The sequence below is a fragment of the Varanus komodoensis genome, unplaced genomic scaffold (genome assembly GCF_004798865.1).
Source record: "Varanus komodoensis strain SLA01 unplaced genomic scaffold, ASM479886v1 scaffold2, whole genome shotgun sequence".
In the NCBI taxonomy this organism is placed as follows: Eukaryota; Metazoa; Chordata; class Lepidosauria; order Squamata; family Varanidae; genus Varanus; species Varanus komodoensis.
Window position 1 is genome coordinate 17,291,991 of NW_025335568.1, and position 23,270 is coordinate 17,315,260.

The 23,270-nt window shown below is 41.4% G+C and overlaps 1 protein-coding gene across 2 annotated transcripts in view; it reads right to left on the minus strand.

Moving 5' to 3' along the window:
* UNC5C (unc-5 netrin receptor C) overlaps window positions 1-23,270 on the minus strand; it is a 357,053-nt gene that overhangs the window by 64,285 nt on the left and 269,498 nt on the right. For both annotated transcript variants that reach the window (XM_044428611.1, XM_044428610.1), the window contains exons 5-7: window positions 8,869-9,049; window positions 5,473-5,640; window positions 1,302-1,466 (exon numbers count right to left, since the gene is read on the minus strand). In XM_044428611.1, the coding sequence (XP_044284546.1) occupies window positions 1,302-1,466; window positions 5,473-5,640; window positions 8,869-9,049 (514 nt within the window). The remainder of the gene's footprint in view (window positions 1-1,301; window positions 1,467-5,472; window positions 5,641-8,868; window positions 9,050-23,270) is intronic.

Genomic DNA, 23,270 nt, shown 5'->3' on the forward strand with positions numbered 1-23,270 from the left:
CTCCACTGGAGCCCAGTTGGTGAAATGCCATATTATATGAACCAGGTCTATGAGGATGGTCCTAGAAAGTTTTACATGGAAGCAAATCCTAACACGGTTTACTCCTGATAGGTGTGTTTATGATTATAGCCCAACCTTATAATCCTATACGTGTCAGTTTTAGAAGTAATTCCCATGAAGTTCAGAGTCTTAATCCCAGGAATATATGTATAGGATTGGAACCTAAGATGACTTTTCAGCAGACATATCTAAGCAGAGACCTGAAAGAATATTGTACCATGATCACAATCTTTCCTAATGAAACCATATGTAGGACCAATTTCATCCCATGCAGATATTCATATCAGCAGAAAAGTAGCTCTTATCCAGTGAGGCTTTTATCTCCCTAATGGGATACTTGATGAATTTGTTCTTTGCTCATTCCAAGATAAGCTGGTCTGTATCTCTTGGACTAATGTATATATCAAAACACAGTTTTTCTTCAGACTCTGACACATTCATAAGTTTATTTCTTAACTTAAAAAGTACCAAAAGGTATATATAGAAAAACAGGGTGCAATCCTGTACCCACTTACCTAGGAAGAAGGACTACTGAAATCAGTGGTCTACTTATTTCTTAGTAGATGCAAAGTGGATTACACCATTAGAAATATATCTTTTGTGAGAAAATGTGTTTAGAACTGCATATTTAATTGTGAATTTTCATGCAGGTATTTAAAAATGTAGAAATGTGATGGAATAGACTTGCAAATGAACACATGGAAAACTGATACAGAAATAGATATAGAAATAGAATGATCTGTCCATTACTACCCCTTGGTCAGACAATGCATAAAGGTTTTTTGGGGCAAAGATTTATCAGGTTCCAACTGGAAAAGCCCTCCAAGAACTTTCCACCACTTAAACTGATCTCCTTCTAGTATAAATTTAAAAAAAAAAAGGAATAGTTTGCTGTGCAAAATCCCAGGCAATTTCTGATGTCTTTTGAAGGGAACATTGCCTGCAATACCCAGGAAACTACAGCCTAAACATTTCCCAAGTGGTTTAACAGAGCAAAGAACATGAGTTGTTTCTGCCAAGTGGTGCCAAATCTTTTGAACGTAGGGTTGTTGTTTTTCCTGCTCTGTGGTCAAACTGTGGAATTCCCTTTGGATCTCCTCCAATACATGCTTATAGGAGACCCTTTTCAATAGCTTGAGAATGCTGAAGTTTTAGTATGTTCTTCAACAGCTATTCCCCTCCCGACACCCACCCTTGAAAAGCATAATGTCAATGTAGCAGCATTAATGGACTTCACTTACTCTGCATACACAGCCCATCTGTGCAGTTCTTGGACTGCAAGACAAGACCCTCACAGTCTTTGCCGCCGTTCTTTGGTGCTGGTGCCGTGCACTCCCTCCTGCGCCAGTGGGTACACTCTGTCCCACATGTGGACCATTTGCTCCATGCTGTCCACCTCCCATCCACTGTCATAAGAAAATGTGAAAACAAAATGGCAAAGGGGTGGGGAGGGAGCAGGGGGGAGAGAGAGATGCCATTAAAGAGAAAAAGAGTCTTTAAAAATAACATGAGTTTCCTGTGTGTGAAGGGCACAGAAACCTTTGAGAAAACTGATGCTCTGTTTATTCAAAATTACAGATCGTAAAGATGCAAGCAACTCTAACTCAGCCCAAAGAAAACATTCCCAAGCCTAAAGTCAACGACCATGTTTCATTTTATATCTGTTCCTCTCCATTTGCCTTGTTTGTTGGAGGAACAGCCCAGACAGTTAGAGTGCAATGCTACAATGAGTCTTAGGAGAAATTTTTGACATTGTTATCCCCAGAGAATATGACTTAGGCTTCACACAGAGCTTATGTACAAATGAAATCCTTTCTAATAGGTTGCAAACACTCCCAGTCAGAGTGTTTGCAACCTGGATCTTTGATTTTGGTACTACTGCAGTAAGAGGAGGTGTCCAATCCTTTAAATGTTTTCCTGCTTTAATAAAAGGATCCCGTGTCATAGAAAACTGCAAGACCAACCTTTCACTAGCATTTGTACCACTAGTTTTGCAGAAAAACTTGCTAATCCAAACAGTCCATACTGTAATGATTAATTAAGGCACCATAGAAACAGAACTTCTGATCCAGTGGCTTCACTGAATGTGAGCACTGATACAGAAGTGTCACCTGTCCTTTTGCTTCTGTGAGTTGGAAAGATGCTCTATATATGGGGACTAGGAGAGATCCACTGATGGTACAAATTTCAAAGCCCTAGACACACACGACAGACAAAGGTTTCCAAGACTTTTCCAATCCTGATTGCTCCACCTACTGAGAACAAGAGGAGAACCAAGTTTACTGCAGTCTAATATTGTCTTTCTCCAACTCCATTCTTGGTCGGTAGCATGTCAGTGATACCCACACTCTCCTCCCATACTCTCCTGTGCCTCATTGTAAAGCCTTTAATTGCCCTCTCACAGACTACCATTGCCAGAAGCAGGAACAGTGCAACCTGTGGAGAGCCAGAAAAGCCATGTCATTGGATACTTTACAATAGGGCAGGCCCAGGAGAATGCAGGCAGTGAAAGCTCTGCATGAAATCCAAAATGGTTATCACAGAAGCATTACAGAGAACACTGTACTGTGCTTCAGTAGGGTAATGGTGCCTTGCTTTATATTCTAGCAAAGTTCTTCCAAACCACACAAAGAGAACTCAGAGGGCTTAAAATGTCCTTTTCAAAGGAAAAAAGAATAATAGAAATCCTGAATTCTCCTGACGTCCTTCTCAATCAGCACTTTCTGCTGATAAACCAGTATGTGCATCAGCCCTTTGCCTGCTGATTACCATGCATTCCGCATTGTGCTTTGCGAGAGCCTGTGCAATCACAAATATCAGTGGCACATGGAGAAAGAAGATGTCTGTTCTTTCCTGTCTTCCACTCAAGATCATTGCATCAGAGGACTATAAAAAAGATGGTGGCGACTGTATAGCCTGGGTATTCCTTTAAGGTGGTCAAAGTTAAATAGAGACATGCCTCATCCTGCTCATGGGTTCCTGTGGGCAGCTGGTTGCTCACTGATGCACAGAATGCCAGACTAAATGTTCTGGAATATGTTCGTAAGACATGGGAGTTAAAAAGCCAGTTGCTGCGAGCAGTTAAGCACCTTGCACATGTCCTGTCTACCCAGTCTTTCCCTAACTAGGCAATTCCTGACTGCCTTAACAGTCTGTATTGTAGTGCTGTTACTGAATGCCAGATCAGTCCAAAACAAAATCTTCCCTATTGATGTTATAATCATCATTGAAAGAGAGTTTATTTTGGACCAATTTAATCATAAATTTAATTTATGGGTCAACTGCTTATGCTTTAACCACCCTGCTGTTTATCACCCTCCCAGCTTGAGCTGATAGATACGGTCTGAGGATTTTTATTTTTTATCTGTGATTAGATTTATATTCTGATTTTTTTCTTATGACAAACTCAAAGTGGCTTACATTGTTCTCCTCCTCCTGCTATCAATCTTATCCCCAAATAATAACCCAGTGGCGTAAGTTGGGCTGAGAATCTGCGACTGGCCCAAAGCCATCCATTAAATTTGGTGCTAAAGATCCCAGGGATAACTGTATTAGGGAAACTCGACTTCCATACTAGACTGTTGGATTTGGGACAACTCATTATGTTCTGAATGCAACAAGACATCACCCCACTACATATAGGAGACCTTACTTTTAACTCAATACTTTTAATTTTAATAATTCTATTTTTATTATTTTATTTACTTTTGGCCAGGACAGATAATAATACTGAGAAACTGAGGAATTTAACATCTGTTATCTTGCTATGGTCAGATCACTTCACATTGAGGTTTTGACTTTGGGCAGCCTGTGCCTTCAACAAGAAACCACTCAAGGAAGCAAATGGATTCCAGAGCTCTGGGGGGATTTTTCTACTGGTATGACTGCCACTCCTTTTGAAGCCTTCTTTGGTCTATAGGATACTGAGCTGAGATGACTTGTAGCTGACACAGTAATGCCTAGAGATGGGAGATGGTATGTCTGTGTGTTTTGGTGCAGAATTGTTCTAGAGAAAAAATGGACACAATGATGGTGGACCTTGGATCTGTAGTCTTCTAAGGGAGACTACAACAGCAGTTGCTCTCGGGGGAACAGAAGTTCCAAGGGCCAACTTTCAAAGGTAAAGCAGTGAATAGGTGTGTCAGATGGCCTCCTTCTTTCTCTCTGTTACAGAGAAACAGAGCAAGTCAGAAGGGGTCTCCTGGGCCATCTAGTCTAACCCTCAGCTCCAGTTGGCTTCGCTCATGACATGTTTCCATGTGCATGTCCAGCTTATCCCTGTGCCCTTTCTGCTCATACCACAACTGGTCAGGTGAGGAATAAGGAAATGATGAAAGGAACCTTGCATTGGCTCAAAAATAGATACAAGATGAAAATTTTGGCTGATTTTTACTTCAAGAACTCAGTTTGTTTCAAAATCAATCTGAGAGCAAAGTGTGACAATCTCTCATGGGCAGGAAAGCAGAAAAGTATTTGCCCAAGGTAATGGACAGAGCAATCCTTCAGCCTCAAGAGAACATCTGGAGGGCAGGAGGCTTTTCCGTAGTCAGAAGAGTATTCTGATCTCCAATCTGGGGACCGGCACTCAGGTTGACCTCCCCACTTGCAGATGATGCAGAAAGAAACAGGCTGGTGGATCAGAGGTCATAACAGTGACCTTGGAGAAAGGGCCTAGAGGGTGGGGGAGAAGGAGATGGGTGCCATCAAGATATGGTGCATCCTTACAGTGCCTCAGCTTGCTTCTCACTTTCTCCAAAGTGTTGGAGTTAGACTGTCTAGCTGCCTTGCAGAGCAAGAAAAGTACAGAGGTGACCTTAGCCTACATACTATTGCTGCTATGCACAGGATGCCCAGAATCCTCTGGTTTTGGATGGTGCCAGGCATCGCCCCCGGATTACCTCTTTAGGCATTTTAAAATGTAACTATAAAAGTTTTTTTTCCCCTTGAGAGAATGCTCTTTTTCTTCCTGAAAGATAAAATGGAAACGCCACCATGCAAGCACTTCAAATGTTTTCAGCTTCACTGAACAAAGCATGTTACTGCCCATTAACTGAGCTTATGAATATGTTTTGCATCAGAATTATTTTAGATATTTTAATTCCAGTTTATTTCCAGTGAAGTTGACAGCTCTAAGGTTCATGTCTTGAACATTCTGAGCTTTAAAATGTTACATAAATTGACAGAATTATAAGGAACTGAGATGATGGGCCACTTGCTGCCATAATCCAAATTAATTTACTAATGTTTCTATTCCTTTCTCGGTATCCAAGTAATGCAATAGGGAATTTACTCATTTTTTTAAAAAAAAAAAAAAGCAAAAATGTAAGTGATCAATTAAAAAAACCTTGATGCTTGAAGAACAAGAAGGCTACCAAATACATGCAAATGATTTATCATAATGATCTGACATACCTGGACACAAGGTAGTACAAGCTATTTTCTGTAAACTCTGGCCTTCGCAGAAGGCACCCCCATTGAGTGGCGTAGGGTTGGTACAGGTCCTCGTACGCTTCTGAGAGCCTTTTCCGCAACGACTGTTACACACGGACCACTCGGTCCAGGTTGACCATCCTCCATTGACTAGGAAGTGAAGGAAATACAGATGGTTTAGAGGCACAGCAGACAATTCATTGAGCACTGAGGTCTTAAAGTTTCCTATTGTTTTCACCAGCTCTTGAGTTGTATTGGGTAATCTGTTACATTTTCCTGCTAGCCTCAACAAACCATTTTCACACACCCAAATATGTGGACGGCTAAAGCTTAATCACTATAGTTATCACTACACAGGAACTAGCATTTCACCTAAGGTCTTTCACTCCTTCGAGCCATGCAATTTCCTTCTTGGTTTCCTACAGACTGCTAGACTCCTCATTAAGTGCACTACAATTAAGGCTGATCTTAGATTCTCTCAATGGGGTGTTTATTTCCATTTCAGCTGATACATAGAACGCTGGCATATAATTTGTTCATTCTAATGAAATCAATAAAAAGTACAAATGATTAATGTATCGCATAACAGATATGCTGATCATAATTACATAATTTCTCCTCTGAAGTTCAGCCTTTGTTCAGAGATGCTTACTTGACAAGCTTCTTTTTTCACGTTCCTTCTGCATTACAGCCTCCTCAGGGGTTTTGGCATGCCACTAAATGGCAACCTTGTCCACACTGTTCTGAAATGTCAAGCACCCTTCCAAGAGATCAACAATCTTCTGTTCTGCTCAGATGCTAAAAGAAAGACTATATGTTGTACTTGCTAGGCGACAACAGCCTGCTGAAGATTCTGAAGGATGACCTGCCTGTAGGCATAGCTCAAATTCCGTGCAACCCCAGGAAAGAAGCTACTGACTTCCTTTCCTCAAGCATTATTTATCTTTTCTTATATATTTCCTGAGCAGCTAATGTTCTGCCCAAGGGAACTTCCAGGTTTCTCAACAGGCAGATTGGCAGGGTGCTCACAAATGGGCTTCAATTAAAGGGAAAAACTACCAATATTCTCTTTTGTCATGCCTGAACAAGATTTTAACTGAAACATATTTGACAGAATAAATGAAAATTTAGTGCTCTTTAAAGGTTTGCTCTTCTCCTTCCTGCATTGTCACCTCCTCTCCTCTTCTTCTTTACAGCACTTGGAAGGCCTAAACGGCACCGAATGTTTAAGCTTCCTTGAATTCACACACTGTCTTTGGCTCAGTGGCTGGAACACTTTTAAAAATGGTGTTAGAGTGCTTGATCTGGTTTCAGTCCCGTCCCCCCATTCCTAATACTATCTTGCAGTAAATGATGATGTTTCACTAATTGAATCTTTGAAGCTCTTTGTATTTAGATAAGATAATTATATTTATTTATTTACTATTTATTTAAAACATTTCTATGCTGCCCCATTGCAATAAAGCCTCGGGGCAGCTCACAACATCAATAAATAAACCATACAATAAAACTCCAATACAATAAAAGCCCAGTGCCATAAAACCTCAATAAAGCCTCAGGGCATTCTCGGCTAAAAATTAAAAAAAAAACAACCCTAGTTAAATAAATAAATAAACAATTAAAGTAAGTTTTAAATGAAAAGGTCTTAGCCTGGCGCCAAAAAACAAATAATGACAAAACAAATACTGATCTTGTGTGCACTACATTTTGCTTATGCTCATACATACTTTGTACTTTCCAAATGAATTGTACATTGTTGGTCTGTTGGGTTTCCTTTGTATCACAAATACCACTCATAATCTGGGTTCATCTTGTGGAATTAAAAATCCTCACTTTGACTTCTCTAAGACAACTGTTTCTCTAGCTGTGAAACAGGGGTTTAAGCAGCATCCGCCATGTAGCTAAACATTTTAATAGAATGCACAAGGGTCAGCTAACATATCATTAAAGCAAGATCTTCTCTTCACAATAGTTTTCTTGTTTTAGTAGACAATAAAATCCAGTTTAGACATTGTTTCAGCCCCGTGCAATGCACAGCAGAGCAGCTCCACACAGGAGAAACCAGAATCCTTCCTTTGTATAGACAATCTTCACGTTAGTACTAGCCACTGGGAGCAATGCATGGTGCTGGACTAGAGATGCTTTATGATTTAGATGATCCCTATAAAACAGCTTTCTGCTGGTTCATGTAACGTATAAATTGTCCCTAATATCTTGCTGAAAAGGTTTCATTTTTAATTCGTAAACTAGGTTGAAACCTGCAACACCAACCTGCTCTCAGTTGCTAGGCCAAAGGCGCAAGAGTCCGACATGTGTACTATTGTACAATTACTTTAGAGTTGTTCATGAGAGTGAGGAATCCTTCCACATGAAGGTGCTCTAAGAAAACTACCTGGTGGTTGGGCTATAGTCCGTTTTGGTCCATTTGATTTGCTTCATATTTAATTAACACAGCCCATCAATTAAGATCTTCATTTTTGGAGTGCTTTCTGAGGTAAGAAGGGTGGGTTCTAGAAAGACAGCCTCCTCAGTGGTGGCACCAAAATTTGTGGCACTAAGTAATTTGCAGGATGCCTCTCATACCGTTTGTAGGCTTCACAATATGTCCCAGGACTTGTTCAATGGTGCTTTACTTCTGTGATCAGTGTCCCTCTTGGAACTGGAGAATTGTTCTAATGACTTGTTGGTTTCACTGTTTTTGTTGTCATAACAGTTTGAATCTGTTTGGAATCCCAGTGTTGGCTGGGAACCTGTCCAGGGCCCACACTCCAGCAGACTACTGAGAAAAGCCCTCTGGACTTGCTTCCCCATTTCGTATGTCACTTGCCCTGGCAGAAAATGGTGTTGATGAGAAGAAGGAGTCGATGTCACTGATTTCATGCTTAGTAGTTCTCTTCCTGTTAAGCAAGTAAGTTAATGATAAAAAGGAGACTAAGGACCAACAGCTACCAGTGCCAATGGTGGTGGGACAGAGTATGGGGGGCCTTGAAGGTGTCTTGCCCAAGTGCCCAAAATATTGCAATTCTAGATCCTGTCCTGAATCTCCTGATGGCTATTCAATTTTTATAAATTGTTTCACAGTTTTACAGCTATTGATTTTGATAGCCACCTTGAGGAATTTGCAAAAAGGAGGGATATAAATACCTAAACAAATGATCATGCCCACCAAAAATGCAGCTTTGCTCTTCTTTGCTTATGTAGAACTATGGGAGGCACATACAGTTTAGCTGACACCTACATGACTAGATGCATATTCTATTTTTATAGTCCTAAATGCAGGGAAAAACAACTGTCTGGATAGCAGAATGCTCCGGACTACCTTTAGTAGACCTTTCAGCCTGCAGTTTCATCAGCTTGATGCAGCATGAGCTCCCTTACCATACACAATGACAGCAGCTGTTGTGCTCTTCCTCTTTGCCACAATGTTTTTGGCAACACAAGTATAATTGGCTGTGTCGGAGAGGCGCGCCTGTTTTATGATCAGGTTGTGGTCAATCGTGATGTAAAAATTTCGATCTTCAACAGGGTCAATCACCTCTTCATTCTTCAACCACTCAACCTGTTAAAATTGACAGAGAAGGTCATCAGTCCACACAGAAATAGCAGAGGCATTTGCTCTCACTCTAGGTCCGGCTCTCTTGCTTTGCTAATTTAGGTTTCAAATGTTTTTTATATGCTGATATATATGGAACTTCCTTTTCCTATCATAAGGCCAGCCTAGTTGGCCCATTTAACATAATAAAGACTGCAGTTAGTAGTCTCTTGTCCTGACCTGCTTGAAAGGAGAGGGGGAAGACTGGTCTCTGACACTAACCTGCACTCCCTGGGACTAACATGCAGTTTTCTTTTGGGCTGCATACTTTTGAATTATGCAAAGCAGTTCTGGGCTTGCATATGAAAATGAGAATGTTGGCTACACAAATGCATGTGTATTAGGGAAAGCTGCATATAAAATGCATTTCTTGGGGAAAATTGTGTGCAAAAATTGCGTACACTTTCATGCTTCCAAAAAAATGGAAAAGCAGAAATTAGACTGAACAGACTTATGACTGAATACAAACAAAACTGACATGGAACAGAAAAAGACTGATTCATCCATCCCTGCCTTGGAGCACCCAGAAAGGCAAGGATGGGAACCCAATTTGAAAAAGAATCTGTAGCAAGACTCTAATGGGTATTGCTAAGAGTGAGATCACATACATATATTGCAGAGGCAACCTTAAGGCAAACGTATTGAGCAATAACCTTTTATGAATCAATAGTTTATTCATTTAGTTAATTGATGTTCCAGCCCTTGACACAGAGGCTACAAGGTGCCATATCGGCAAGATCTTGTGCATTGAGATGGTGCTAAATAAAGTATGGGCAGTGTCCAAAGACCCTTGGCAGCTGCTTCTCTGAGGTCAGGCACTGGCCTTGGAGAGGGCTAAAGGGGCATCCAAGAGGAGCAGGAAGGCAGGGGGCCAAGAAGGCTGGGCTTGGTGGCATCTACTGTGTCCATGCAGCACCCTTGTGGCCTTTGCTCCCCCCTGTGATGTTTTTGCCCTTTAGATGAAATGCACGGAAGGAAGTGTGGGACAATGGAGATTGCTTCCACGGTGCCTTATGTCCTGCCTCTGTGCTTGGAGACTTACCTACATCAGGCATGGATGACACAGAATCTTATCCTAAGTGAACAACAAATGCTACATTCTGACTCCTTGATAAGTGTCTTCATGAATCTACAGTTGCACACATGGCCATTTTTGCAAAAAATATTTGAGTCACATATGACACTCATTCCTATACTTATAAAATATTTCACATAGAGTTTTCTATGTGAGCTATATGTATGATCATGTTTAGGAGAATTTGCAGTCCCATATTTTCTGCAATTAATTTTTAGAGCTTTTAGAGAAACTGAAACAGCTAAGGGCTTAACTATGTGCTCTCTAGCTACACAATATTCCATTCATTTCTACCCTAAAGAAGCACCCCATTCTCTCAGAGCTGCCCGAGGTAGCTGGTCTAACATAACTTGGCTGAACATTCAGTAGCTTATTTGCTTTTGAACTGAGCATGCATTAGAGGCTCAGGATGGATCAAAGCAGTGCCTTCATGTCACCAGATCATTGGCATTTGTGTCCAGCACTTTAATCAAATGAAGAAAAAACAAAAATATTATTTGCCCCTGGCCAACCCAATGGAATACAGAGAGTTCTTACTGCTAAGAAAGACCTGGTTTGTCTTGACAAAGATCCCCTCTACTCCAAACTCTTTGAACATCTGCCCAACATGCCTGAAAGCCAACTAAGTTTGCTCCACCTTAGTTTAGTCATAGAAGTGACTATGAGCGAGTTGGGCTTCTGATACTTCTGGAAGATTCATTTCACAAGTAGACTTCCTTCATAAAACAGGTCACATCCTACAATTCATGATTTCCTATCTTGAAGAATGTGCACATGTCAGTTGGTCTTTATATTTTATCCCATGAAATGCTCTTTGGTCTCAAATGTGCAAATTTCTATCATTAGTTAGAACCTGATGCACATGTGCATGCATGAACCAACAATCCCATTCTCTGACACTTTATGTACATTTCCTAGGAATGCTTCTGCATGGAAACATTTTTTGGTGCACCTGTTTCGCACATGTCAGCAACAAGTGACCCATGCATGGCTCATCCTGATCCTTCCCTGTTGTTAAGAATGTAGACACTGCATGAGTTGCACATTCTGCATAGCAGGAACAATAGCAAAATTAATAGGCTGTTGCGCCCTCTTCCCTGCTTTATACACTTATTTTCCCCACCATTTTCCATGTGCACTTCTCAAGCGTAAGTCACTTTTAGTCTGCAATCCTATGCATGCTTTCTTGGGAACATGTTGCTCAGCTTTGCGATGCTGACCCTGCTTTGTTAAATGAGGATGATGCTTGGCTTACTTCACAAATCTGATGAAATGACAAGCGTAAGGACTGTAAAATACCTTTTCTTTGTCTGTTACTGTGGAAACAATCCTAATAAAATCACTTCCTAAATGGCCATGCTCCCCTATGGATGATTGTCATTGACATGAAATAAAAAGAAGCAGATTCTGAAATATCAAGTCTAAATGAAACACATTAATACCAACAACATTGGGAGGAATGATTTAGTCCAGATTACTGATATCCAGAACAGTGAACAAGGCCTTAAAATGAGTATAATTTAATGTGATAATAAATATTCCATCTTCCTTAAACCATTTGAACATTGCCCAGGGAGCCTGGAGAACAGAGCAATGACCAAATTAATTTAATAGTGATATCAAGGGATGGGACATCAGTATTTCCCTGCATCTAAGTTGCCTAGAGTTCAAGAAATGGAAAAAGTAAAATACTGGAAAGGGTGAAGGTAAGGACATAGCAACTTTGGCCAAAGTAAGTAGAAACTCTTAATAATTCAAGGGCCATATCAAACCATAATACAAAATAACATGGAGTTGGGCTATCAAGGGCAGATTAATGTAAAGAAAGACAATCAACATTTATTTATTTATTTATTTAGACCATTCGCAAAAAGCCTCGGGGTGGCTTAGTATTCACCTAGAAGGTGTGCAGGAAAAAACTAAACCTTTCCTATGAAGCCCTCGGTCTTTCCTCCTTTTCCTAAAATCAAAGCTCTGCTTTATCTTCTTTTTTAGAGCTCTGTTAATAATTTCTTCCAAAATGCTGCATACACTTTCAGAGAAAGAAAATTCAAACCATTTGCCAATGTTTTATGTGTATAATTTATCATAAGAGACAGGATATTACATTTTAAGCTCCTTGGGGCTTTGACCAAAACCACTGGATCTACTTGCAGGCTCTTTTAAAAATGAGTCAGTTATAATGTCACTGGTATTAGTACTATAAGGGAAACAACAGCTGCCCCAGATAGAAAATGCACATTGCAATTATCTCAGAAGTATGAAGAGCTATTTGCAGTAAAAATACTGCTTCATCTAAATTTCTATGTATTATGTCAGTAATTTAGGGCTCTCACCATATGATATTACTAAGCTTTATGCTCCCTTGTTGTGGTGAAACTCATATCCTTTCATTCTGGAAGGGGAAAATATTCATGAGTCCATGTAATCTATTTATTTATGACTAATTTATTCGGACCCTTCTCCCCAAGGAGGCTTACACAGTTACTTCTATTTTCTTCTCTCAACACCCTGTCAATAGGTTATGCTTGTATACACTAACTGGCCCAAGGTCACCCAGTAAATGTCATGGTTTACTAGCAGTGCCATCTTTGTGGGGAGTAAATAGCAATTGTAATAGTGGGGGGGGGGGGGGGAGGCTGGATTTGGTTCATGACATGAGGGGAGTTGGGCATCACACCCCAGTCTGACCCGCCCCATCTCTGTCCCACAGCTGCTATTTATACCAAGAGAAAAGCTCCCACTGGTAAGTGGGACATGAGCCCAGGTTGTTCCACTTCTGAGAACTGCTGGCAGAGCCCATTATGTCTACTTAATTTACTGTTCTGTAGTAGCGAAGTGTTCTTGCCCTTTCCCAATGCCTACAGGCCATTAGTTACAAAATGAGAAACAAGCACAGAACAACGGTGCCAACCTCAGCATTTCTCTATAGTGCCTTCCTGTCTGCTCTGGTTATCTCTGGGGGAGCTCTGGAATTCTCAGCAGATGAAGCTCACTTTACACATGGCCACGTTCAGCATGGGAAATGTAACCGTTAGGCAGGCTCTAGTAAATCCAATACTCTAGCCAAAAAAACCCAGGTATGTTACACTATAGGTGAGTTCACACATCACAATAAGGCCCAGCTTGTTGTTTATGAACAGTGTGTATGGATCCACTGCAAGCATTACGGGTCGTCTTCATCATTTCCTCTGTAAGTAGCAGTGGATAAACAAACCACAGTCTTTCCATCTGTGGTTTGCTTACCATAATATGCAAAACCAGAACACCATCTTATTGTTCCACTAGCAAGCCTGAGTCATAAACCAGCAACAAACCATGGGTTCTGATCCTGGCTTGTTGAGGAAGAAATAAGCTATAGTTTTTCAGAATGCCAGCTTACTGTTATGTATGAAACGGGTCAATAGATTGCAAAGTATGGGTTATAAACCATCAAACCATGGTTTCAGATGCTGGGTTGGCAGTGGTTCACAAACCATGGGTACCTGGTTTGTGGCATTTGGTGTTAACAAAAAGCCATAATGTGACCTCCCTGCTTCAAATCTCATGTTAAACTAATGCTCCAAATGACTTAGGCAAACAAGTACTCTTGCATGCTCAGCCCTCGTATATTTATGGGCATAATAATACAATTTAACTTGCAAGGCTTCTGTAAGCATCCCAGACACAATATATAATATGCTATAATAATATGAAGATGATCCTGGTCTCACAGGGGTTTTCTTTTTTAAAATTCTATTGTTCTTTAGTCTAGCCTATGGTAAACATAGGCTTGAATGGAAGACAAGAGAATTTGATAAGTGTTATTCTACAAGGGGCAGAGCATCAATAGAAGTAAACAAAATCACAAATGTTCCTCTCCCACTCATATACAACATGGAGAAAACTTTGGAAGAGATAGTAGATCCAGTTCCACATTTGCTTCCTGCATTCCACCAGCAACAGAGATGCCAGCATCTTAAGTGCACCCAGCCACACAAGCACCCTAAATATTAGAGTTGCTGTAACACAGAATTTAGACTCCAGCATTGTAATTTGCAGTGAGTCATCCTAAAAGGAAGCACGGACTGCATGCAATTCCATGTCCCTTTCTCCATATACTGTGTTGCTAAAGCATCTACAAGCCTATCATGACACTGTGCATTCACGGTGAAGAAATGTGTTATCCAATGTGGCAGTAATTTAGAGCACTCTGTACCTTGTGCTTTCTACGTTATTTTCATCCTACTCCCTGGTGGGAGACAGATGTGTTGCCTCTAATTATTCAATGATTGGCATTGGGAGATATATTAACATAAATGGCACATTTGTTCTAATTAACAGAGGGAACCTGCCACATGTCACCCAACAAGAAATGCGATACCAACAGCCATCAGCAAGAGAGAAAAACCTACAGTTGTCACAAGGATTTTCTTTCTTAGCCCTAATCAGGTCTCTATCTCTCTAGACCATTTTGAGCACCAGCTTAGTATTAAATAATTCACTGCATGGACCAAAGCTACACACTTCTTATTAAAGAGCATTGCATTAGGCTCCCAAGCCTTGGCCAACTAATTGGTTAGATTAATCAACTAAAGATCACTCAAAATTGTTAGGTGGCATATATTTAATTTTAAAACATTTTTAAATGCCAGTGCTTGTACTAATGATAGACTGGTGTGCCATTTCAAATCAAGAATGATCCTTATCCTTCTTACAGGAGATAATATCTTTTTAAGAGCATTCCTGCATCACACATAACCACAGGTAACAAGTTCTTTTTTTCCTTTTTTGAAAATAAACATTGAGCAGTACCTGACTGTGTCATTTCATTAGCACAAATGAAGACGTGATAGTGGAAATTAAGTCCTGAACCACACACAAGAGAAGAATCCAACTAAAGTTATGCTTGTGTAACTGCACTTGCTCAAGCAGTTATGTACAGATTTTAGGAACCTGTTGCACAACTGATGAACTTTCATTTGTATGACCAAACTGCTTGTATAGCTAGTTGTACATGAGTAAGAGACAACTAATGCAATGAGAAGATTCAGTAGGACTCTGCTAGCGCCATTTAATACTGTTGGATACTATCCAGAGTAACTGCATTGATTTAAACTCTCATGATTTAATTGGCCAAGATTTATTTGGGGTGCAGTCCAATTGAAATGCCCATAAGTCCCCAGTTGCTGAGGATCACAGGTATTCAGCACAGAGCAGGAAGAGTGGCAGAGCTTCGCTTCGCATCCCTGTAATGGAAAAAGCAAAACATCTGACAGAGACAGGCTGCAAGAGAAAGCTGGACAATGCCTGAAAAAAAAAAGTTTGGGTTGACCCTTATCCACTACTCAGCAAAACTGGGCAAGGACTTAATGGGAGGATGTAGCAGAAAGCCCAAGAAAGGTATCAAGGGAGCAAGAGAAAAAGAATATAAGGTTTGTGAAAACCTCTTAATCCTTTGTTGAAGAAGATGGTACCTCCTTTGTTCCAACAAATGCAGGGTGAAAGAGAAAACTTATGTGAACGCAGCTGCAGGAGAACTGCTCCTAGATAAGAGAGAACAAGAGGCCAAGGATGAGTGTTTGAACTGGATCTTGAAAGCATTGTCCTTACATAAGGTAGGAAAGGAAGGAGGAAAGGGAGGGGGCCTATGGGAAAGTTGTCAGTGGATGAGGTAAACTATAAAAGCCTTGTTCTAACTGTATTCCACAGTTCCAAGGTGTTTGGTCTACACATGTAATAATTTCTCAATTACCTTGAGGCCACTCAGTTCTTAATAAATATTGCCGGTTTGAATTTTCCTCATCTTAGATGGTTGGGGACTGGAAGATCTTAATCTTCCAGGATCTTATACCTGCCTAAGAGAAGAGTATGGAACTGAAGACAAAATATGATTTCAGAGAAGCTTCCAAAGCTTACATTTCAGTGGTGGAGGTGATGGTGAGCGAACCAAAGCAAGAGGTGCAGGTCCAAAATACTAAGAAATATCAGTATATGTTAGCTTAAAGCTCTTACTTAGAGTAATTGCAGCTAGGAGAGGGCATTTCAACCTTATAAAAAGGGCAAACATGTGCATAAGTTGGGAACGGTTGGCATTCAGGGAAAAGCAGCTGTATTTGCAGCCATCTGGCAACTGTGGAAGACCAGATTTGGCCCCCAGGCCTAATGTTCAACCCCTGGTCTAGAAAAAGAGAAGGGAGTAAAGCAAGTGTCAAAGGTATCTACGAGAACAGGGCTGCTGAAGGGACAAATAAAGGAGGCAGGTTTATACGAGGAAGTAACTTGCAAGGGGACGCAAGGCAGCTAGGTGAAATAAAGAGAAGTACAAGCTGCCACTTTGCTGGCACACTGAGCTGCTGTTCATCTTTACAGCAAAGTTTCCATTTGCTATACCTCCCCCTTGTATTTGTGAAAACGCACATAAACGTTGACATGACCCCTTTTGTTCTCTGCCCTCCTGATGCCTTCCAGAAGATATGTCTCCCAAACATGCCACTCAGCTCTGCTAGCAACAGTGGCACTTCCCAGCCAGTTAGTATTCATAGCCATTCCCCCTTTCAGCTCTCCGTTCTGTGTATAAAAAGCTTTCCTTTTCCGAACAGAATACAAAACATGGATAGGACAACAAAAGTGCCTGCATGGAAATGCATACACACAGGATTTCCAATTAAGGACAATGGTAGCAAAAACAGGAGCCACTCTCATCAAACAAAGCAAACAGCAGTTCTATTAACAATCAATTAGATGCAGCAGCCACCTGATGCCATGAATTTGGATAACTCCCAGCCTGCTCTGAGCTTTTTGCCTGCACAATGCCAGCTGAGCAGGGTTTGTGCCATGCTCATTCCAATTTGGCAAACAGTGACTACACCTTCATGCCACCCCTGCCTCCCCCCACTGCATCTAACTTGATCTAAGCAGGTACAACAGCAGGTTTTCAGCCCAACTGGGTCACCAAGCTTTACAGCTGATGCTTCCCAATTAAACTCTTAGGGAGAAATGGCCCCTTTATAATTAGCGAAGTAATCATCCCCTTGTTGAAGGTGCAGTGAATCACTCATTGCAATGCAAGACTTCATTTGGCTGTATGGCATATTAACTATTCTTAGACTTCACTGAAGTGTTGATCTATAACCTTACTGCAAGGAGTTAATTTGATGAAGCTTCCTTGTTCTGGGACCCCCCTCTTGCTCCCAAAGAGACTAGAACCTCTTTGAAAACAGCTGAAGCAATGAGAAAAAGGCTTAATTGCTAATAACTCTGTTGGGCCTGTCTGGGAAGACCCTGGTACATGCCCTAGAATTCTTCTTTCTCTGTGATTTTCAAGAAATGCCACAATGCCTTCTCACTAGGTAAAAAACGATGGTGATATAGGAAATCCAGTTCTGATGGGATGCCCCTGTTTGCAGTGACTACACAGCAGGAATTGCAGTACATTTCAAGGCGTACCCAAATGTTTCCAAATGCTAACCTGCTAACACAACCACAATAGATTAGGGAGGCATCTGGAGCGAAGGTGTTCCTCCAGTTTTTTAAACTATTGGCTTTGCTGATCAGTATTGCTGATCGATCAAAAGGGATGCTGTGCTTTGTCGATATAGAAGAGAACATGGTGAATGAATGCTGATCATGCTTATCACTTCGGAAAACACTGGACAGGTTCGTTGTCATGCTAAGCCACCCTACGAATAAGCCACCATGGAAGGGTTGTTCACTGCACAACCCATGGTGTACCTGACTCACAATTGGCTCACTGCTGATTGTTCTCTCCCTCCCTCTTCTCAGTTCTCCAGCATGCTCTGGCAGGCAGTCCTGTGACCTTTGCCACAGCAGCTATTTTGTTTCCCCTTTTCCACATGCTACCATTTTTTTTTTTTAATGAAGCCTCAAAAAAGTGTGCCTGGGACTGTTGTTCTTAGCAACGTCTGGCTCCTGAAATGGGTGTGTTTTTAAAACACGTTGGTTTTGTTTGTCCTTTGCAAGTTTGCACTTATGGCTAACTGATACGCGTAATCTCACCTGGTCAATTCCCTTGTCTGTTTCACTGTCAAAGAGAGGACAAGGTGAGATTGCATATAGGCTTATTTGTGCACAGCTGCCCACTGTCATTTGTCCGGGTGTCAGTTGAAAGGCACTGATAAATGGGTAGGAAAATGTGGGGGAAATAGGTGCACTAAAAGGTTAGGGTGACAATATCACCCACATAGCAATTCTCAACTTCTCCCAATTTCATTTGTTGGACTGACACTTCTCTGTGTCTCCACTGTATCAACACTCCTCTAAATCTCCAGCCACTCAAGAGGGGGAGATGTTCTGCACCTTTTATGCAGTGCCCTTTCAGAGCACTTGGGACTCTGGTTCCTCGGTTCTCTTACAGTTCAGAAAAGTCCTGCAGAAATCTATACAACTTTAACTGCTGGAAAGTAAATGGAGGGGAAAATTACATGCTTGCAGCACCTGCTCTGAAAAGGGGAAGACGTTAATATTGGCCCTGTTGGAGAAGATGGTGCATCCTTTGTTCTTACAAATACAGGGTTAAAGAGAAAATTTGTGTGTATGTAGCTGGAAGATAAGTGCTCCTAGATAAGAAAGAACTAGAAGGAACCAGGACAAGAATGCGTATTTGAGCTTCATCTTGAAAGGGCCATCTTTAGATAAGGTATGAATGGAGGGAAGAACATTTCTCAGGAAAGGAGAGGGGCTATGAGTCAGGTAAATTATACCAGCTTTGTTGTAATTGTGTACTGCAAAGTTCCAAGGTGTCTGCCTTACACATGTAATAATATGTCAACAGCCCAGTGTGCCATATGTTTACCAAATATTGCTGGTTTGCTTTTCTTCAATCTAATTTGATCTGCTTCATGCAAGATCTAACAGCCCTCTCTGCAATAGCTCCAGAGTCAGAGAAGCATTGAAAAGGTGGAGAACCCTGAAGACTATCAATTCAGTGCTTAAAATCAAAGAGGATTACATTGCCAATGGGTTGATATTATCCACACTCACTTTTGCTGCACCTTCTTTTTTTTACTTTTTTGCCCTTCACTGGTGCTTTGTCACTGACAGCAAGGCATTCAGTTCATGGGCACCGTGCACAAATTAGCCTGTATTAATCTTGCCCTGTATTAGCTAGCCATACATGCATAACTGCATAACTGAGAAGGGCCAACATAAATAATAGCACTTTTTAATTTTCAGGAGCTGAAAAAAATGACTCCAAATGCACTTTACTGAGTCGCCCAAAAGACCAAAAGCTGGAAAATGAGTGGCAGTCTTCCAAAGTACTGCATTGACATCAGTACCAAGCAGGCACTAGTGAGATCGTGAAATAAGGGATTTTGCTGCTTTTGATACGTGACTCTTTAGCTGCTCCCAAAAATCCATGGTAAAATTCCCCTGCTGAGTTTGGACGAAACAGCAAGGTGGCATGGGTTAACTCCTAGATCAAGCCATGCATTCTCAACATGGCTTGTTCATGAAAAATAAGCCACCCTGCAGAGGCTGTGCAGGTCTGGACAACACAACGATCCACTATGATTGGTTACTTATGTTGGACTGCTGTGTCAAGCAAAGCAGATCACTTTCTAAGATATATGAGAAATACTTGCTGTGAATGGAAAGAGTCACATTAGAGCCGGCCCTCTGGTTTTCATAGTAATGCAGATTCTGGCTATCTGAACTGTGGCTCTTAGAAGAAATAAACATGTTCATCTAATATAAGATAATGAGTATGTTCACTGGTTTGGGGGGGAAAAATCAAGTTCAAAGGGCCCAGCAATTTTAGAAAGATTGGTATGAAATAAATAAGTACCAGGCCAACTGGCAGAGAGCAGTTATTCCCATAAAAGCTTGACAAATTGTGGGTTTCATGTAAAATGGAATTCAGAGATGAGAAAGAAACTTGAAAATGAAGGCCTCTGCATACCAGTGAAACTGCTGCAAGTTCCTGGAGCTTGTTTTAAAGAGTTGCCATTTCTCAATAGACAAATACTTGGTTAAAAGCATCCGGCTTTTATATCAATTGTTTTATCCGATTTCACTGTCTTTTTGAAACTGGTTTTACTTGTTTTAAATCACTTAAAATTGTATAATGAAGGTGTCATATTATGCTTTTCCTTTATTGTATATATGGTTTTAACTTTTGTGTGTCACTGAAAGTATGCTGGGAAACAACAATTATTGTTGTAAGCCGCCCCGAGGCTTCGGTGAATGGGGCGGCATAAAAATGTTTTAATAAATAAAAAATAAATAAAACAGAGAAATGTAAGCAAATGGGACTATAGGATTCTGTGATGAGATTGCAAAAAGGGAGAGAAGAGAAGAGAAGAGAAGAGAAGAGAAGAGAAGAGAAGAGAAGAGAAGAGAAGAGAAGAGAAGAGAAGCAAATGCACTCTGGACAGCATTTATAGAAATGCAGCTTCCAAATTATGTAAGGTATTGCCACTAGTTAGGGCACCATACTTCAAGAAAAATGCAGAGAAACTAAAATAAGCTCAGAGGAAGACAACAGAAACAATTGGGGCCTGGAAAAAAAGCCCTATGAAGTGAGATTGAAAGAAGTGGGCCAGTTTTGCCCAGAGAACAGTGAGTGGAGATACGACAGCATTTTTCAATACTAGAAAGGCTTTCACGTATAGGAGTATCAGGATCTCTTCTCAATCATGGCAGAATGCAGGGCATAGAATAATGGGCTGAAGTTACAGGAAGTCACATACTGGTTGGACATCAGAAAGAACAGTACGCCAATGGGATGAATTACCTAGGGAGGTCTGGGCTCTTCTAAGCTGGAGACATTCAGAAGCAGTTGAACAACCATCTGTGAGGGACATGTTAACTTAAGAGTCCTGTGCTGAGCAGGGGGCTGGACTTGATGGAAGAGGACTATAATCCCCTCCTAATTCTATTATTCTATGATTCTGTGATAAGGCTTTTCATTTTGGGGTACCTGGCTATTTGTATGGTTTCAGATCTAGGTTAACTGTGTTAATCTGAGTTTATCTCCTAACATAGTTAATGTCACTGGTAACATCACAGTTAATCATTGTGAAATTCACTGTATTGAATTTGTTATTCAAAAGGATGGGTGAAAGAACACGGTGCTATAAACCAAATCATTAAATATGGTGAAGGAAACAGTGGCATTCTGTCTGTCCTAGGAAAAGCCAGAAGCATTGGAAATTAAATATCTTATTTCATTGCTCCAATTCCCTTGGTCTCTTTTGTCCATCACCTGTTGGATCACAGTTGTATGAATGTGGGTAGAGGAGGTGTCAATTGGATGAAACCACTGTTGAGCAATCCATATATTGTCTTTCCTGGCTCCAAGCTATGCAGAAGAATAGCTCCAGGCCTTCTGAGACATATAACACAACATCATTTATTTGCTGCACACAAGCTCTCTTTCATGGCGAGGCTGAAAGAGCAGCATAGTGCCGCTACTGCTTTAAATGCCTTACACCTTATTTTTATTGTTGCATCTTATTTTGCTGGGAACCTGCTTAACTTCCCAGCAAAACACAGTGCCCTCTTTATCAGGAGATGTCAAATGCTCTCCAGTCTGCCTGCCCTGAGAAGACTTGATGATGATGGAGTTTGGTTGTGGGCGTTTTAACAGAAATGGAATGTCCTGTTCTCAAACGTTATGCATTGCTTCCAAGCATCTGGAAGTGGGATGTGGATGGTTCAGTAGCTGCTAGGTGTTGGTCATTGCCTGCTGGAGGGTGGAGATGAACGGTAGGGCAACGATGCAGAGTCTTTATGCATGATATGGTAAATATTGTCCTGATTGGAATAGATGCGGTGCTGGTTGTCAATCTCCAGTGACTTTGCCATGCAGTATTGCAGCTCAGAAAATCTACCCTGGGAGTCACCAGGAGATCCAGGACCTTGTGTGGAGATCATGGGGAGGTGGAGGCTTGTTGAGATTCCTCTGAGTTGGAATTGGACTGGTAGGAAGGACTAGATGAGGACCCATCAGTAGATGGTGGTTCATGGGTGAGAGTCACAACAGAAGTTGATGCAGCATCCCTTGGTACTGAGTAAGAAGCAGGATGGTGTGGATGCACTGGTGGTCATGGGTAATATTCATGTGAGGGGTGGGTAAAATTCCTATGAATAAGGCAGATCAGGATCAAATTCCCCGTATTGTAGGGGGACCCTGTACCTGGACGGTTGTTGCGTGGTAGTCCATGGAGGAAAGAGGGAGACGGGATGTTGAGGTGTCCTCAGAGGTCCCTCTGGAGATGCCGGCATTTCAGTTGGTGATCTTGCAGTGGATGATCTGGTTGTGATCGAGGGGGAGACTCCCAGATCTCACCATCAGACATGGAACCTCCGTCCAAGGGATCAGAGCACCTGGGACTGGCAACAGCCAAGATGGTAATTCGTGGTGGTGACACTGGTGGAGTCACTTGCATGACAGATTGCCAAGTTGGAGGGTCAGCTGGAGTTGGGATCAGAACCGAGATCGGGACTGAGATCGAAGTGGCAGTTGGGTCGGACTGAGGCACTTTGTCCTGTCTCTTGTGGCTGCGCTCAGGTTTGCCGGGCTTAGGACGCTTCTTTGATGATTCCTCAGACTCTTCTCCTTCTGTTTACGGGGAGGAGAATGAGAGAAGCACTTTCCATCCTTGCCGATCAAATCAGATCAGATGGGCAAGGAGTGTCTTTTGGTGTACCTGAAGCTGTGGAAGAGCTGGTCTCAGCTTTCTTCATTGCGACCAGCGCCTGGTCTCACAACATTTTGCACAGCCTATTTTCTCGATTTTTATGAGCCTGCCTGGTGAAAGACTGGCAGTAACTGCACTTGTCGGTTCTGTGCCTTTCTCCAAGACAGAGAAGGCACAGGTCATGCGGGTCAGTGGGAGACATCTTGACTCCACCCCGAGAGCACTTACGAAAAGCCACCCACCCTACCATCGAGAAAGAGAGAGATAAGGAAAACAGCGAACGGGGATAGCTTAGGTTAAGAAAGACAATAGAAGGTTCTTATTTGATTTTATTTTTTTTTTAATTTTTGGAAGGGTAAGGGAAAAGAAAAGGGGTATGAACAAGAAAATAAGGGTAGGGTTGAGTATGGGACAAACTGGGTCTTGGAATGTGAAATTGTAAAGTTTAAGGTAAAGGAAAAAGAAAAAG